We start from the raw sequence: 18,509 nt of genomic DNA on the forward strand, positions 1-18,509 counted from the left end.
AAAAAAAAAAAAAAAACACAGAAAATTAAAATGCTCTAAAAATCTACTGGGGACAAGTGGATATTTTACTCACAAATGGGTTTTTTTACTGAGTATCATCTGGGTTACTGTCGTATTGTCCACAAAACAGACCTAATATGCTACAACATGCATAACTCTGAGGAGTGCCCCACGTATTCACACAAAGCAACTGTGAAAACTGAAAATGGCAAAAAGAACTGGTAAAATACATTAGAATTTCAAAATTATGCAAACTACCATACCCAAGAGGGTTTGACCAGAGTTTATTTGTATTTTAATTTAGCTTTTATTCATAATGTAATCATGTAGGTATATGCCTTACGGGCATGAGGAAGAAGTTCTTACATGAAAGAGGGTATAATAATAAAAATATAGATACTCAGCAGAGGCTGCTGGCAAATTAAAAAACGAAAACTAATAATGTGGTGTGCTACAGGGAAGGCAATTTAGTTTCAGCCCAGTTGCAGCTCACTGCCTTGGTAGGAACCAGGCCTTTCTTTTTGTTCTGGACCATCAAATAATGATTACATGTTATTAGAGCAAAATTAAGTGTTAAAGTTCATTTGTCAAAAAATGAATAACATAATAAAGTAATATTTAGGCCACCTTCCTTCTAAGAATTTTAGTTTTATTCCAGTAAATGAACCATAAAGCCCTTCAATGTTAAAGCTGGAAAGAACCTTAGAAATAACCGTATTTTTCCAGTAAACTGAAGCTCCACACAGTGAGCTGGGGGCTGAGAGAGGCTTTCCTTCCACATTCTTCTCAGTATTTCAGCTAGGTTCCCAGCAAGGACCCACTGAAAGTCCTGAAAAGGGAGTGCTTTTCCTAAATCCTCTCTGATGGGAACAGAGTCCCTGGTCTCAGCCTCATCTAGATCTTCCCAGGAAGGTCATCCTATGGCAACCGCTGTTGTCTATGATGAGGATTCAAACACAGAAATCACTTAAAGAACTATCCATCTGTACCACAGACACACACAAATTACTAAAGGAAAAAAAAATCCTATTAAACTCAACCTAGAAAATAAACCCTACAACAGAAGCTGCTCTGTTAAATTAACGGAATGAAAACTAGATTTTAAAGAATGGCTCTAAAATAATGCTACAGCTTTTCAAACCTGGATATTCCCCCTCTGCACCAGGCAGGATAGATTTGGGAATCCGTGTGATACTAGACATGTCTGATGCCCAAAGCGAACTGGGAGACTGAGTCAGGACCCAAGTCCATGCCCCAACAGACCCTTTATTCTATCTCTGAGAATTCTAAGAATTAGAGATAAAGTCAGAAAAGCCCCCAAAATATAAGCATCATGAAATGCTGCCAAAAGCAGGTAAGGCCTGGCTTAGTCTTTTATTTGGCAATGACAGCTGTGATTAAGCAAACCAAGGTACCCAGTCACATTGAAAAGACAAACATTCTTCTTAAAACTTGGAAAATATCCCAAGTCTAGTTTAAAACCTAGCTATATTTTTCCAAACCCATCAAACTTCTTGGTTTCTTGCAATTCAAATCTGTTCAAGGAAATCATCTGTCTTCAAAGGAATTAACTGCCTTTCAAGGTGTAGCAAATCTTATCTGTGTTTGAGAAAAGAATTCTGCAAGAAAAAAGTTCTCACTATAGAAATCGGAAACTCTCCTTGACAAGTTGACAAAAGGTAGACAGCCAGTTAAAAAGAGAATATAGGATTTAGGTATCGTGTGATTAAATTCCCTCTAGAAAATAACTCACTGAAAAATTACCCAATTATCAGAACCTCCTATCTTTAGACACATTAGAAGTGTTTCTTCATTTAATGGTCAACATTTATTAAGCTCGTATAATGAGATTTATGAAGGTTAATCAGCACTGAGATAAAAAGATAGATTCCTGTGCTCAAGGAATTTGAAGTCTACTAAAGGAAGACAGGCTAACAATTTAGAACAGGATGGACAAACTTTTTCCACAAAGCGTGAGATCGTGAATTTTTTTCCCTTTGCCCACCGTTTGGACTCTGCTGCATGACTCAGCTCCACCGTTGCAGTGTGAAATCAGCCATAGACAGTCCCTAAATGGCAGGCATGGCCATACACCCTCAAAACTTACCACCACAGGTAATGGAGACTGTCAAGACCATAAAACACAAGGAAACACTGAGAAACTTTCGCAGACCAAAGGAGTCCGGGAGACACGATGGCCACATTAGCTAGGATGCCCCAGGAAGACTCGGGTAAAAGGAGTGGATGGCTGGAGAGAAGCAACACTGAACAAATCGCCTCCTCCTCTGCTCCCGGGCAGAAGTCAGCACCAACGACAAAAGGACTGTCTCATGCTAGTCAAATCACTCACTGCTCAAGAGTCCAGTCCTCTACCCAGGCTGAACCACAATATCGTTTTTTAAATACCAATGGATCAAAGTTGGAAGAGAACAATTTGAATCTCCAAGCAATTTTTTTTTTCTAGTTGTGGAGGCTCAACCCAACCTCTTACTGACAGCTTCTTTATTTAGGTAAAATATTTTAATAGTTCATTTTGCATACAAGAGAAATAGAGGCTGTATTTAGGAACAGAAAGGATTAAAACTGTGAGGTACTAAACTGTGATAGATAATTGAGTAGATGGTCACCACTCTTGCACGGGAATTTGTATCACTGCAGATTAAGCTTCCCTTTAGAAAATGTGACTTGGTTTTCTCTAAGGAGGCCTCAATTCCAAATATTGGGAGAAGTTGGACAATTTCTCAACAGGACAGAAGACAGGAGTGAGGGAGAGAGATCCTGGGGATGCCCTGGGTCTGCGCGCCCTTCTGCTGGTGCAGCTCATGTCTCCTGGACTCCCCATCTCCAGTCAAGCTCCATGAGGAGGCACCATCCGGGGGATGTGCTCCCGCCATCCTGAGCAGATGCCAGTGTGTGCACCTGGGAGCACCCAGGCTGGGGAGCAGACGCCCAGGGACCAGCCTGGGAAACAGGATGTGGTCAAAGACAGAAGAAGGCATCCAATGCCAATCAACTGGCTGAAAGGACACAGTGCAACCAGAGCAGTGTGAGAAATGAAGAAAACCCTGGCAAAATTCCCTTGACTACTTGGCAAAGGAAATCTGGTTAGAAGGAAGGAGGGAGAGGGAGAGAGGATAGACTAGGCATCCTAGATCCAATAGGAAGGGGACTTAATTTATTATTATTTGCACACTAAACTGAAATGTGAAGTCCTTGTGCTGAAGCTTGGAGTCTCAGGATTGCATGTTAATATATATATATTCTTTTTCTAGTTATTTTTTGTTTATTTCAGATGGAGACAAAATATACGCAAATACATGAAAGTTATCATGCAGTAACATGAAATTATGCTTCTGATTTTGCTTTTTGTTTTCAAAAAGAGACAGATATGATGCAGTTATTAACCTCATTAACCTAAAAATGAGATCATGTCCTTTGTGGCAACATGAGTGGAGCTGGAGGCAACTATCCTTAGCAAACTAATGCAGGAACAGAAAACCAAATACCACATGTTCTCACATGGAAGTGGGAGCTAAATGATGAGAACACACAAACACATAGAGGGGAACAGCAAACACTAGGGCCTACTGCAGGGTGCAGGCTGGGAGGAGGGAGAAGATCACGAAAAATAACTAATGGCTCCTAGGCTTAATAGCCAAGTGATGAAATAATCTGTATAACCAACTCCCATGACAAGAGTTTACCTATGTAATGAACCTGCTTGTGTACTCCGAACTGAAAAGTTTAAAAAATATGCATATATAAGTGTAATGAATATGTTTATAATAAGTATGTGTATGCATATACACACAGAAAGAGATGTCCATTTTTTAACTTGCTATTCTGTGTAAAGGGCCGTATTGTCTGTAGAAGCCGTGCAAGCTAAGATCCGTGAGGGTCATGACTTTTCTGCCTTCTTCATGGGCCTGCTCAACACCCAACAACAACGGGAAATAACTACTTTTGAGGCAGGAAAATAGGGTCTGGAGCCAGGGAACATAAGGCCGATTGACACATCAGCTATACCAGGAAATGTCCTCTCCATAGGGCGGATGCTGTAATAGACTTTGTAACTTTACTTCATCCTAAAGCCGATTCACACATCAGCTACACCAGGAAATGTCCTCTCCATAGGGCGGATGCTGTAACAGACTTTGTAACTTCACTTCCTCCTCTCCATTTACATAGGGGATACCCAAAGTCATCCATGGAATCCTCTAGAGGATATTTAAACTCCCCAAAATTCTGTGACGGGGTCTTTGAGCCCCTGTGCTCCGGCCGCTCCCACACTGTGGAGTGTACTTTCATTTTCAATAAATCCCTTCACTGCTTCCTGGCTTTGTTTGTGTGTTTTGTTGAATTCTTTGTTGAAGACGCCAAGCACTGGGACACCATCCACGTTTAACATATTTTGGCGAGCCAGCCAGGAGGAAGAGGTAAGCCCGAAGTTTGGGATTTATTCTTCTCCTTTCTTCCTTCTGCTCCATACAGGGGAATATCTTTCTCTCTCTTTTCCTTTCCAACCTGAGACCCTTGGTGGCCAGGCCAGTACCTAAACATGGAAGCAACTGCAGGTTTCTGGCCATGGCCAGTGAAACTAAGCGGTTTCCATGTGGAGAAGCCTGACTGCCACCGCCTGGTTCGCTTAAGGGCCCTGGATCTTTTTCATGGGTTTTTTTTTTCCTTTCTTCTTCAGTCCTTCTGTGGCTGTTTCCTAGCAGCTCCTTGGAAATTGAGGGCAATTGGCTGGGGTCACTCCCTAGTGCTGCCTGAAGGCCTAGGAATGAATGGGAATAATTGCCCTGCCTCAAAGCGCGGATTTTTTTAATCTTTTCTACGTGTGGTCCTTGATCCCTATGTGCAGCACACCTCGGAGCAAACCCGCACATTTCAGGGGACTTAAACCTTCTTTTCTTACATTCTTCCCTTATCATACTCACTGGCTATGGAGCAGAAAGGCCCACCCGGCCTCCAATTCTTATTACAGCTCATGGCTGTTCTTATAAAGCTCATAGTATGCTCTGGGAGGGGGAACCTGCATGTGCCACCAGAGACGTCTGGAACGCTAAGACTGGACCCCACGGGAGGACGTTCCGTGGGTCCTGCAGACCCCAACCACTCCAGAGAGGATGCTCTTGGCAGAGGTTCTGAGGCCTAGTGTTAAACCCACCGTAGAATTTTCTCTTGCAGGTGCAATGCTGTTTGGCCCTACACTGTTTGGAATCTGGAGTTTACTGTTGAATGGGAAAGTGGGATAGCGTTGCATGTATCCAGGCTTTCCTGCTGCGGTTCTAAGCAGGGGTCCTGGTTAACATGTGACGCCCTCCTTTGATACGGTTTGGCCCCCATGCTCTTTGGAGTCTGGGGAGGTCTGGCCTGTAAAACTCACACTGCCATGGAGACTGCTTTACCCAAAAGTTTGGTTCACAGCCTTCATTGGATTATCTATTGGAGCAAAGTAAAACCAGCAAGCTTGTATTCCTATCTCATGGCTAAGGTCCCAAGCTCTTGGATCTTCATTTATCTGTGTGTGTGTATACAGGTCTAGAGGTGTTTATTTACATGTACACTTATTGTTATCTGTTGCGTCTACCAAATTAGCTTGTAAGTAAAAGAGTACTCATAAATTAAGTAAATAAGTCTGAGCAATTTTCAGGTTCATGTGACTTAAAGTATAACTTTACTAGACAAGCTAGCTTTGAAATTATTTGTGGAATAAAAATAGAAATGCCTTCAGAATTGTCAGTGTACATTTTGTCTGAATTTTATGTTTGTCTTTGGAAATAAACCTTATCAGAACATAACTTACCAGGTTGTATGTTAAAATTTGCCATTATAACATGCAAATAAGACTATTGGAAACAGTTTTACATGCAAGGTGTGTAAGAACAGTAGAATGTGTTTTTTGTAATAAAAGATTATACAAGGTTTTTGCTTCTTTAAAATTTCTGAATCATCATTTTGTCAAAATAAATAGTTTATGATCATCTGGAATTCCAAAATCAAACTTCGGTTTTAAAATCGTCTTTCCTAATGCCTGGCTTTCTGGATGGATCAGAGGGCCCTTGAAAACATCCAGAAAAGAGGTAAACAGGATTATTTGATATGTTTAGGTACATGGGATTGCCAAAATGATATTCAGTCTTCTTTAGGTTATACATTTTTGTGAATTATACTAATATACGTTCCCAAATTGTATGGGATTTCTAAAATAGCATATACTGTCAATTATAATTATGGTTATTAAGTTATTGTAAATCACAAAAATAACCAATTTTCTTGTCAGTGCTATGCACTTAATTTGGAAAAACAACTGGTGTCCAAGTGGAAGTAAGTCTAATGTTAATTAAGCATGGACTCATGGAGAACCAGGATGGCCACCTTGTCTTTCCTGAGTCTTTAAAGCTTTTGTTGTTAAAAGTTCTGCATTCCATGACTCATCATGGAAAAGATATAATGATCCAAATTGAATACATTGGTGTGGTGACTTACAAATTGCTAAAATAGTTTATGACCAATACTTGATCCCACATTCCTGGGAAAACAATTAAAGCTTCAAGTACATTTGCTGACGTGGTGAACCATTTAAACATTATGTAAAGGAATTTCATTCAATTACTACTTTCAATGTATGTTTTCTGGTTGTATAAAAGTCTTCCCATGCAAGAGGGCTGATGTTATAACAGTAGGTTATTATGCTAGTGTATTTTCACCTGGTAAAAAAGCTTCTCATGGTTTGGATCTTCTGAGAACATTGGTGAAAGACTGTCCTTGCCATCCACATTACAACAAAACTTCAGGACCACGGGCTTTGGGTTCATGGTCTTGCAACTGAGAAGGGTCCCTCCACACTTTTGGAACTGTACACGCTTTGGAACCCTTAAGGTAAAACTAACCAGGGAACTTTCTACCAAAAAGAGACTTCAGAGATCATACAATCTCTGATGTATGTGAACAGCTTTCCGCAAGTTCACAGATTCAGACTTCAAGATCATGAAACTCTTATCTTTGAACGCTTTTTCTTGCTTGTGTCTCTATGAACAATAGAAGTGGAAGCGGGGTCTGTTCTGTACACTAATGGGGTGTACTTTTATTTGTGAAGGAGTTTGCAGCCTTATACATGGATAATCTTATAATGAAACTATGGCACGAGAACAACATGACGCATGCACAAGCTTCAATAGCCAATTGATCAAGTGGAAGAAAGGGTATCAGTGATTGAAGAGCAAATTAATGAAATAAAGTTAGAAGAGAAGTTTGGAGAAAAAAAAGAGTAAAAAGAAACAAGGCCTCCAAGAAATATGGGACTACATAAAAAGACCAAATCTACGTTTGATTGGTGTACCTGAAAGTCACAGGGAGAATAGAACCAAGTTGGAAAACATTCTACAGGATATTATCCGGGAGAACTTCCCCAACCTAGCAAGATAGGCCAACAATCAAATTCAGGAAATACAAAAAACATCACAAAGATACTCCTCGAGAAGAGCAACCCCAAGACACATAATTGTCAGATTCACCAAGGTTGAAATGAAGGAAAAAATGTTAAGGGCAGCCAGAGAGAAAAGCAGGTTACCCACAAAGGGAAACCCATCAGACTAACAGCGGATCTCTCAGCAGAAACTCTACAAGCCAGAGAGAGTGGGGACCAATATTCGACATTCTTAAAGAAAATAATTTTCAACCCAGAATTTCATATCCAGCCAAACTAAGCTTAATAAGTGAAGGAGAAATAAAATATTTTACAGACAAGCAAATGCTGAGAGATTTTGTCACCACCAGGCCTGCCTTACAAGAGCTCCAGAAAGAAGCACTAAACATGGAAAGAACAACTGGTACCAGCCACTGCAAAAACATGCAAAAACAACTGGTACCAGCCACTGCAAAAACATGCCAAATTGTAAAGGTCATCAACACTAGGAAGAAACTGCATCAACTAATGGGCAAAATAACCAGCTAGCATCATAATGACAGGATCAAATTCACACATAACAATATTAACCTTAAATGTAAATGGGATAAATGTCCCAATTAAAAGACACAGACTGGCAAATTGAATAAAGAGTCAAGACCCATCAGTGTATTCAGGAGACCCATCTCACATGCAGAGACACATATAGGCTCAAAATAAAGGGATGGAGGAAGATCTACCAAGCAAATGGAAAGGAAAAAAAAGAAGGGGTTGCAATCCTAGTCTCTGATAAAACAGACTTTAAACCAACAAAGATCAAAAGAGACAAAGAAGGCCATTACCTAATGGTAAAGGGATCGATTCAATAAGAAGAGCTAACTATCTTAAATATATATGCACCCAATACAGGAGCACCTAGATTCATAAAGCAAGTCCTAAGAGACCTACAAAGAAACTTAGAATCCCACACAATAATAATGGGAGAATTTAACACCCCACTGTTAATATTAGACAGATTAATGAGACAGAAGATTAACAAGGATATCCAGGACTTGAACTCAGCTCTAAAACAAGCAGACTTAATAGACATTTACAGAACTCTCCATCCCAAATCAACAGAATATACATTCTTCTCAGCACCACATTGCACTTATTCCAAAATTGACCACATAGTTGGAAGTAAAGCACTCCCCAGCAAATGTAAAAGAACAGAAATCACAACAAACTGTGTCTCAGATCACACTGCAATCAAATTATAACTCAGGATTAAGAAACTCACTCAAAACCACACAACTACATGTAAACTGAACAACCTGCTCCTGAATGACTACTGGGTAAATAAAGAAATAAAAGGCAGAAATAAAGATGTTCTTTGAAACCAATGAAAACAAACACACAACATACCAGAATCTATGGGACACATTTCAAGTAGTGTGTAGAGGGAAATTTACAGCACTAAATGCCCACAAGAGAAAGCAAGAAAGTTCTAAAATCAATACCCTAACATCACAATTAAAACAACTGGAGAAGCAAGAGCAAACAAATTCAAAAGCTAGCAGAAGGCAAGAAATAACTAAGATCAGAGCAGAACTGAAGGAGATAGACACACAAAAACCCTTCAAAAAAAAAAAAATCAATGAATCCAGGAGGTGGTCAACAAAACTGATAGACCACTAGCAAGACTAGCAAGACTAATAAAGAAGAAAAGAGAAAAGAATCAAATAGACACAATAAAAAAACGATAAAGGGGATATCACCACTGATCCCACAGAAATACAAACTACCATCAGAGAGTACTATAAAAACCTCTATGCAAATAAACTAGAAATTCTAGAAGAAATGGATAAATTCCTACACACATACACCCTCCCAAGACTAAACCAGGAAGAAGCTGAATCTCTGAATAGAACGGTAACAGGCTCTGAAATTGAGGCAATAATTAATATCCTATCAACCAAAAAAAAGTCCAGGACCAGACGGATTCACAGTCAAATTCTATTAGAGGTACAAAGAGGAGCTGGTATCATTCCTTCTGAAACTATTTCAACCAACAGAAAAAGAGGGAATCTTCCCTAACTCATTTTAGGAGACCAGCATCATCCTGATACCAAAGCCTGGGAGAGACACAACAAAAAAAGAGAATTTTAGAACAATATCCCTGATGAACATTGATGCGAAAATCCTCAATAAAATACTAGCAAACCGAATCCAGCAGCACATCAAAAAGCTTATCCACCACAATCAATTTGGCTTCATCCCTGGGATGCGAGGCTGGTTCAACATACGCAAATCAATAAATGTAATCCATCACATAAACACAACCAAAGGCAAAAACCACATGATTATCTCAATAGATGCAGAAAAGGCCTTTGACAAAATTCAACAGCCCTTCATGCTAAAAACTCAATAAATTAGGTATTGGTGGGACGTATCTCAAAATGATGAGTTATTTATGACAAACCCACAGCCAATATCATACTGAATGGTCAAAAACTGGAAGCATTCCCTTGGAAAACTGGCACAAAACAGGGATGCCCTCTCTTACCACTCCTATTCAACATAGTGTTGGAAGTTCTGGCCAGGGCAATCAGGCAGGAGAAAGAAATAAAGGGTATTCAATTAGGAAAAGAGGAAGTCAAATTGTCCCTGTTTGCAGATGACATGATTATATATTTAGAAAACCCCATCGTCTCAGCCCAAAATCTCCTGATAAGCAACTTCAGCAAAGTCTCAGGATACAAAATCAATTGCGAAAATCACAAGCATTCCTATACACCAGTAACAGACAAACAGAGAGCCAAATCAAGAGTGAACTCCCATTCACAATTACTTCAAAGAGAATAAAATACCTAGGAATCCAATTTACAAGGGATATGAATGACCTCTTCAGGGAGAACTACAAACCACTGCTCAACGAAATAAAAGCAGACACAAACAAATGGAAGAACATTCCATGCTCATGGATAGGAAGAATCAACATCATGAAAATGGCCGTACTGCCCAAGTTAATTTATTGATTCAATGCCATCCCCATCAAGCTACCAATGACTTTCTTCACAGAACTGGAAAAAACTACTTTAAAATTCATATGGAACCAAAGAAGAGCCCTCATTGCCAAGACAATCCTAAACCAAAAGAACAAAGCTGGAGGCACCACACTACCTGACTTCAAACTATACTACAAGGCTACAGTAACAAAAACAGCATGGTACTGGTACCAAAACAGAGATATAGACCAATGGAACAGAACAGAGGCCTCAGAAATAATACCACACATATACAACCATCTGATCTTTGACAAACCCGACAAAAACAAGAAATGGGGAAAAGATTCCCTATTTAATAAATGGTGCTGGGAAAACTGACTAGCCATATGTAGAAAGCTGAAACTGGATCCCTTCCTTACATGTTATACAAAAATTAATTCAAGATGAATTAAAGACTTAAATGTTAGACCTAAAAGCATAAAAACCCTAGAAGAAAACCTAGGTAATACCATTCAGGACATAGGCATGGGCAAGGATTTCATGTCTGAAACACCAAAAGCAATGGCAACAAAAGCCAAAATTGACCAATGGAATCTAATTAAACTAAGGAGCTTCTGCACAGCAAAAGAAACTACCATCAGAGTGAACAGGCAACCTACAGAATGGGAGAAAATTTTTGCAATCTACCCATCTGACAAAGGGCTAATATCCAGAATCTACAAAGAACTTAAACATATTTATAAGAAAAAAAAATCAAACAACCCCATCAAAAAGTGGGTGAAGCATATGAACAGACACTTCTCAAAAGAAAACATTTATGCAGCCAAAAGACACATGAAAAAATGTTCATCGTCACCGGCCATCAGAGAAATGCAAATCAAAACCACAATGAGACACCATCTCACACCAGTTAGAATGGTGATCATTAAAAAGTCAGGACACAACAGATGCTGGAAAGGATGTGGAGAAACAGGAACACTTTATACAGTTGGTGGAAGTGTAAACTAGTCCAACCATTGTGGAAAACAGTGTGGCGATTCCTCAGGGATCTAGAATTAGAAATACCAATTGACCCAGCAATCCCATTACTGGGTGTTTACCCAAAGGATTATAAATCATGCTACTATAAAGGCACATGCACACATATGTTTATTGTGGCACTATTCACAATAGCAAAGACTTCGAATCACTCAATGTCCATCAATGATAGACTGGATTAAGAAAATGTGGCACATATACACTATGGAATACTATGCAGCCATAAAAAAGGGTGAGTTCATGTCCTTTGAAGGGACATGGATGCAGCTGGGAACCATGATTCTGAGCAAACTATCACAAGGACAGAAAACCAAACACCAGATGTTCTCACTCATAGGTGGGAACTGAACAATGAGAACACTTGAACACAGGGCAGGGAACATCACACACCAGGGCCTGTTGTGGGGTGGGGGGTAAAGGGAGGGATAACATTAGGATAAATACCTGATGTAAATGACGAGATAATGGGTGCAGCAAACCAACATGGCACATGTATACCTATGTAACAAACCTGCATGCTATGCACATGTACCCTAGAACTTAAAGTATAATAATAATAATAAAATTCTCAAGTGAAGCCACTGCTCCTAGATTTCTCCTTGTGGGAAGATTTTTTTTATTATTACTAACCCAATCACTTTACTGTGTGTTATTTTATAGTCCTTTTTCCCTATAAGGTCAATAATATTGTTCTTCCTTTCATTTTGATTTTAGTCATTTAATTCTTTTCTCTGTTTTTCTTGGTCAGTCTTGTTAAGGCTTTTTCAACCTTTCAAATATTTTCAAAGACTGACTTTTGGTTTCATTGATTTTTTTGCTATTCTGTTTCTATTCTCTAGTTCATCTGTTTCCACTTTAATCTATACTGCTTCCTTCTTTCTGCTAGCTTTGGATTTAGTTTGCTCTTTTTTTTCTAGTGTCTTAAGGTTGAAGGTTATATTATTGATTTGAGGTATTTCTTCTTTTTTAACATAGGTGTTTACAACTATAACCTTCCCTCTGAGACCTGCTTTTGTTACTTCTCATGATTTTTGGTGTCTTTTTAACTCACCACCATGGTTTCCTATTTGCCTTTTGATATCTTTTTGGATCTATTCATTATTTAGGAGCAAGTGTTCAATTTCAACATATTTGTGAATTTCCCAAGTTCCCTTCTGTTATTGAGTTCTCATTCCCTTCCACTGTTGTCAGGTAATATATTTTGTATATCATCAGTCCTTTGAAATCAAATTGAATATGCTTGATGGTGTAATGTAGAGTGTACTTAGAGAATGCTTCATGTACACTTGAAAGTTGTTGCTGGGTAGAGAGCTCTATAGATACCTATTAGGCGTGGATGATGTACACCATCGTCAAGTTTTCTTCGGCTTGCTAATCTTCTATGTCTTCTATTCATTATTGAAAATGAGGTCTTCAGGTCTACTACCATTGAAGTCTCTATTTCTGCCTTTGATTCTGTCCATTTTTGCTTCTATTTTTCCTCTATTTTTGCTTCTATTTTTGCTCTATTTTGCTCTATATTTGTCCATTTTTGCTCTATTTCTGCCTTTGATTCTGTCCATACATTTTGGGACTTTTTTGTCAAATGCAGACATGTTTGTTTTCTTTTCTGAGACAGGGCCTCACTCTTGTCACCCAGGCTGGAGTACAGTGGTACAATCTCAGCTCACTGCAACCTCTGCCTCCCAGGCTCAAGCATCCTCCCACTTCAGCTTCCCTCGTAGCTTGCATTACAGGCATGCACCACCACATCCGAATAATTTTTTGTATTTTTAGTACAAACGGAGTTTCACCATGTTGCCCAGGCTGGTCTCAAACTTCTGAGCTCAAGCAATCCACCACCTTGGCCTCCAAACGTGCTACCATTACAGGCATGAGCCACCACACCCAACCTTATAATTGTCTTATCTTCTTGATGGGTTGACATTTTTATTATTATAAAAGTATTATTTGTCTCTATTAACAAATTTTGTATTAAAGCCTATTGTATCTGATATTAGCATGGCCAATCCAGCTCTGTTTGGTTGCAAATATGTTTGCATGGCATATCCTGTTCCATCCTTTTACTCTCAGTCAATTTGTGTCTTTTATTCTACTGTGATTCTGTTGCAGACAGCACATAGTTGGAGCATTTTTTAATGCATTCTGCCAGTCTCTGCCTTTTAGTTGAAGCGTTTCATTCATTTAAGGTAACTACTAGTAAAGCGAGATTTATACATGCCATTTTCTCTATGTCCTACGTCTTTTTTTCCAGTTCCTTCATCACTACCTTCCTTTGTGTTGAATAGTTATTTCCTACTGTACCATTTCAAGCTTCTTGTCATTTCATTTACTATGTATAGTCATTTCCCTAGTGGTTACTCTCACAATCACAATTACCATCTCAAATGACACAAGTCCCTTCCAAGTTAATGCCAACTTAATTTTAATAGTATACAAAAACTTTGTTCCTATATAGCTTCATTCTTCTCCCCCATATGGTGTTATTTTCACATATTACATATCTATAAATAATGTGCCAATCAACATACATTTAAATTATATTATTCAGTTGTCTTTTTAATTATAGAGGAAATAAAAGGTGTAATTACAAGCAAACGTGCAAACATACACTCTTTCCTGTATACTTATGTAGTTACCTTTCCTGGTGCTCTTTATTTCTTCATTTAGAATTGAGTTGCTGTTTAATTTCCTTTCATTTCAGCCTGAAGGACTCCTTTTAGTATTTCTTGTGGGTTAGGTCTATTAGCAGCAAACTATCTCAGCTTTCATTTATCTGGAAATGTGTTAATTTTTTTCTTTATATTTAAAGGCTAGTTTTGTAGGATATAGTATTCTTGGTTAAGGCTGGGTACAGTGGCTCAAGCCTGTATCCCAACACTTTGGGAGGCCGAGGCGAGCGGATCACAAGGTCAAGAGATCGAGACCATCCTGGCCAACACAGTGAAACCCCATTTCTACTAAAAATACAAAAATTAGCTGGGCGTGGTGGCGGGTACCTGTAGTCCCAGCTAATCAGGAGGCTGAGGCAGGAGGCTCACTTGAACCCAGCAGAAGGACTTTGCAGTGAGCCGAGATCGTGCCACTGCACTCCAGCCTGGTGACAGAGTGAGACTCCATCTCAAAAAAAAAAAACACAAAAGAATTCTTGGTTAAGAATCCTTCCCTCCCCTTCCCTCCCATCCCCTCCCCTCCCCTCCCCTTCCCTTCGCTTTGAATATGTCATCCCACTGTCTTCTATCATTGTTTTGATGAGACGTTAACTATTAATCACACAATTTTGGCGTAATAATTCACTTCTCTCTTGATGCTTTCAATAGTTTTCTCTTTGTCTTTCAACAGTTTAATTGTCGTATTAGGCTGTTCTTGCATTACTAAAAAGATAAACCCAAGACTGGGTAATTTATAAAGAAAAGAGGTTTAGTTGGCTCATGGTTCTGCAGGCTTTACAGGAAGTATGGTGCCGGCCTCCGCATGTCTTCTAGTGAAGCCTCAGGAAGCTTTCAATTATGGTGGAGGGTGAAGGGGGAGTAGATACATCACCTGGCAAAAGCAGGAGCAAGCAAGAATGAGTGGGGCAGGGTGAAAGTGCCACATAGGTTCAAATGACCATATCTCACAAGAACTCACTGTCATGAAGACAGCACCAAGCCATGAGGGAGCCGTCCCCCATCATCTAAACACTCCTATCCCCGTGATGTAGACACTCCCACCAGGCCCCACCTCCAGCAGTGGGGATTACAATTGAACATGAGATTCGGGTGGGGACAAATATCCAAACTATATCAATTACGATGTGTCTAGGCATGCGTCTCTTTGAAATTCTCCTATCCGGAGTTTGTTGAACTTCTTGGATGTTAGATACATGTCTTTTATCAAATTTATAGAGTTTCAATGACCAAGGGCATAAAACATGTAACAATTCAGTCTTAAAACTGAGTCTATTAAAACAAAAACTACCATATAGAGTCTTTCAGGTAACTTTGTACTCTGGGGGGTTTCCTCTTAATAAGGCTTCTGCCTGATCACTCATTTGCCACTTGATATTTCTGTCAATTTGTCTTAACAATCTATCTTCTTCTTTTTTTTTTTTTTTTTTTTCCCTGAAACAGAGTTTCACTCTTGTTGCCCAGGCTGGAGTGCAATGGCATTATCTCAGCTCACTGAAACTTCTGCCTCCTGGGTTCAAGGGATTCACCTGCTTCAGCCTTCCAAGTAGCTGGGATTACAGGTAGGTGCCACCACGCCCAGCTAATTTTTGTTTTAGTAGAGACAGGGTTTTGCCATGTGGCCAGGTTGGTCTCGAACTCCTGACCTCAGGTGATCTGCCTGCCTCAGCCTTCCAAAGTGCTGGGATTACAGGCATGAGCCACCACACCCGGCCTACCTTCTTTCTTAAAATTATATAGTTACATTCCTTGGGTGACAAGAAATATATATTATATTCATTTTTATTCCTGACAATGCCTAACATCGTGAATTGCATACAGATGTTCAAAAAAAGTTTATTGATTGGCAAAATGAAAAAAAATGTTTCAACTTAAAGAAACTTTTATTTTGGGACCACAACTATTATTCATTAAAGTAACGTAATCTTCCTGAAATCACATTTATGAAATGTTTTCTTGTAAAAGAGAAAATTTATAGTAACTTATACATTCAACATGAACCCTATCAGCGTATTCTTTATTTTTTCAATTGTTCAGATAATACATTTAAGATTTATGGATATTTACTTTACCAGTATTCTGTAACTACAGTGTAATCACCCTCGGTAGAAACAAATTTCTGAAATTTCATTTATTCCTTCCCCATCTATTATTTCTTAACAGACATTCATCATACACTTAATTTAGACTTCAGAGAATAGAATGCCATTTATATATATTAATACCCTTATCTGAAGTCTCTGCAAGCATTTTCTTCTCTCACAGTTATTCTCAAAATGTCAAATGTGTTTAATCCCATTTTACAAAATAGAGTAAAAGGCAATTAGCAGCTTTCAGTGTACCAATTTAAGTTTTTAAATGACAGCTTTAAAACTTAATAATATACTCCTCAGGAGAACGCTATGTACAAAAAAATGATAACACCTGCACAAAATTATTTCCGGAACACCACTTCTCAGGCCTGGCTCCCCAAGCTGTAGAATCCTAGAATCTTAGAAGATATCTTAATGGACACGTGCTAAAACATCCCAGCCAAGGAAGGGTGCAAGGGCCTAAAGGGGTCTCCCAGAGCACAGGACTCACCGCCTTCAGAAACAGCCTGTATCCCTTCGCAGACTCTAAAATTCCTATTGTTATAGTTATGAATGGTTTAAGAACTAAGAAAGGAACATTACTGCCTGCACCCACCAATATCTACCAATCATCTAAAAAGAGATTGCAGGTGTCAAGGGGGAGGAGACAGAGGCAGAGAATTCCTTCTCTACATCCCATGAACATGTGGATGGGCTTCTTGGATGAGCATAGTGAAAGTTCTGAGTTCACCTAAACACAAGACCGATGAGCAGGTGAGTTGCCAGGGGTTGGGGGCAAAGCCATGGGAGTCAGGCCCCGATTATGAAGGAGGGCAATGGATTAGAAGAGCCAGGGAAGCCCTCAAAGACACAGACAGTAGAGAAACTTTGTGCAAGGTCAAGAGAAACCCGTCTGGTGAGAGGCCAGTGAGGTAAAAAGTGCGATGCTACAGAAAGGGAAGAAGGAAGACACCTCGAACTACAACACACCCTCATGGATGGATGCCTCAGCAACTACCTAACCCATCATATATGCCCGTGTTTATGCATTCACAAGAAAACCATCAACCCTGGATTTTTTCCTGCAATATTAAGTAATATTTTATTCTATCATTAAATAGTACCTACACCTTGAGATGATGATATTGGAATATGCATTTTTAAAATGGCTTCAACTGAAGACATAATATTCTCTTAACTGCTGAGTCTATGAATTCTTTAAATATTTTTCACTTAAAAAAAACGTAAATGACCCACTGATCTTATTTACACCATAATTGCGGTCATTTTTGTATTTGTTTTTAAAATGATCTTAACCAGAGATGACAACACCAATGAACCAGAATCTTTTCTCTTGCATGTAGAGAAAATCATATCAAGGCCGGGCGCGGTGGCTCACACTTGTAATCCCAGCACTTTAGGAGGCCAAGGCGGGCAGATCACAAGGTCAGGAGATTGAGATCATCTTGGCCAACATGGTGAAACCCCGTCTCCACTAAACTACAAAAAAATCAGCCAGGCATGGTGGTGCGTACCTGTGATCCCAGCTACTTGGGAGGCTGAGGCAGGGGAATCCCTTGAACCTGAGAGGCAGAGGTTGCAGTGAGCTGAGATCGCGCCACTGCACTCCAGCCTGGCAACAGAACAAGACTCAGTCTCAAAATAAAAAAAAAAGAAAATCATATCAAATGTGTGTAAGTGTGCAAAAGGAAGATATGAAGCTTCTTCTTACTAATCAACAAGCCAAAGTGGAATGAAAAATCAGGCAACTCTCTGCAGCATTAAAGATGTGGCCAGAGGAACTCACTATAAAGCAGACAATATTAAAAGGCATTACACTTGAAATCTATTGATTTTATCTCAGTGTCTTTCAAAATTTTAATCACTACAGAGAGGAGATATTAGACTGGGACAATCTCAGGACCCAGATGTAATATTCCGTGGCCAAGTCCTTTATTTTAGGCTCACTGCCACCTCCGTCTCCTGGGTTCAAGTGATTCTCCTGCCTCAGCCTCCCGAGTAACTGGGATTACAGACGCCCATCACCACACTCAATCTAATTTTTCTATTTTTAGTAGAGACAGGGTTTCACCATGTTGCTCAGGCTGGTCTCGAACTCCTGACCTCATGATCTGCCGGCCTCAGCCTCCCAAAGTGCTGACATTACAGGCATGAGCCATCCCGCCCAGCTGGGGGGATTTTCTATATAGATAATCATGTCAGCTGTAAATAAAGACAATTTAATCCCTCTTTTCTGCTGTATATGCCTTTTCCTTTTTTTTCTTGCCTTATTGCAGTGACTATAACTTCCATACCTTGTTAAATAAGAACA

General features: G+C 39.4%; 1 protein-coding gene across 3 annotated transcripts in view; it reads right to left on the reverse strand.

Annotated features, from left to right (window-relative positions):
• GALR1 (galanin receptor 1) overlaps nucleotides 1-18,509 on the reverse strand; it is a 139,194-nt gene that overhangs the window by 92,393 nt on the left and 28,292 nt on the right. The window contains exon 3 of one of the 3 annotated variants that reach the window (XM_074022199.1): nucleotides 14,666-14,979. The exons of the other annotated variants lie outside the window; for them this stretch is intronic. Within the exon in view, the coding sequence (XP_073878300.1) occupies nucleotides 14,944-14,979 (36 nt within the window). The 3' untranslated portion in view covers nucleotides 14,666-14,943. Of the gene's footprint in view, nucleotides 1-14,665; nucleotides 14,980-18,509 lie in introns of those variants that run through there. 3 annotated transcript variants of the gene reach the window in all.

This window comes from Macaca fascicularis, chromosome 18 (genome assembly GCF_037993035.2).
Source record: "Macaca fascicularis isolate 582-1 chromosome 18, T2T-MFA8v1.1".
NCBI lineage: Eukaryota > Metazoa > Chordata > Mammalia > Primates > Cercopithecidae > Macaca > Macaca fascicularis.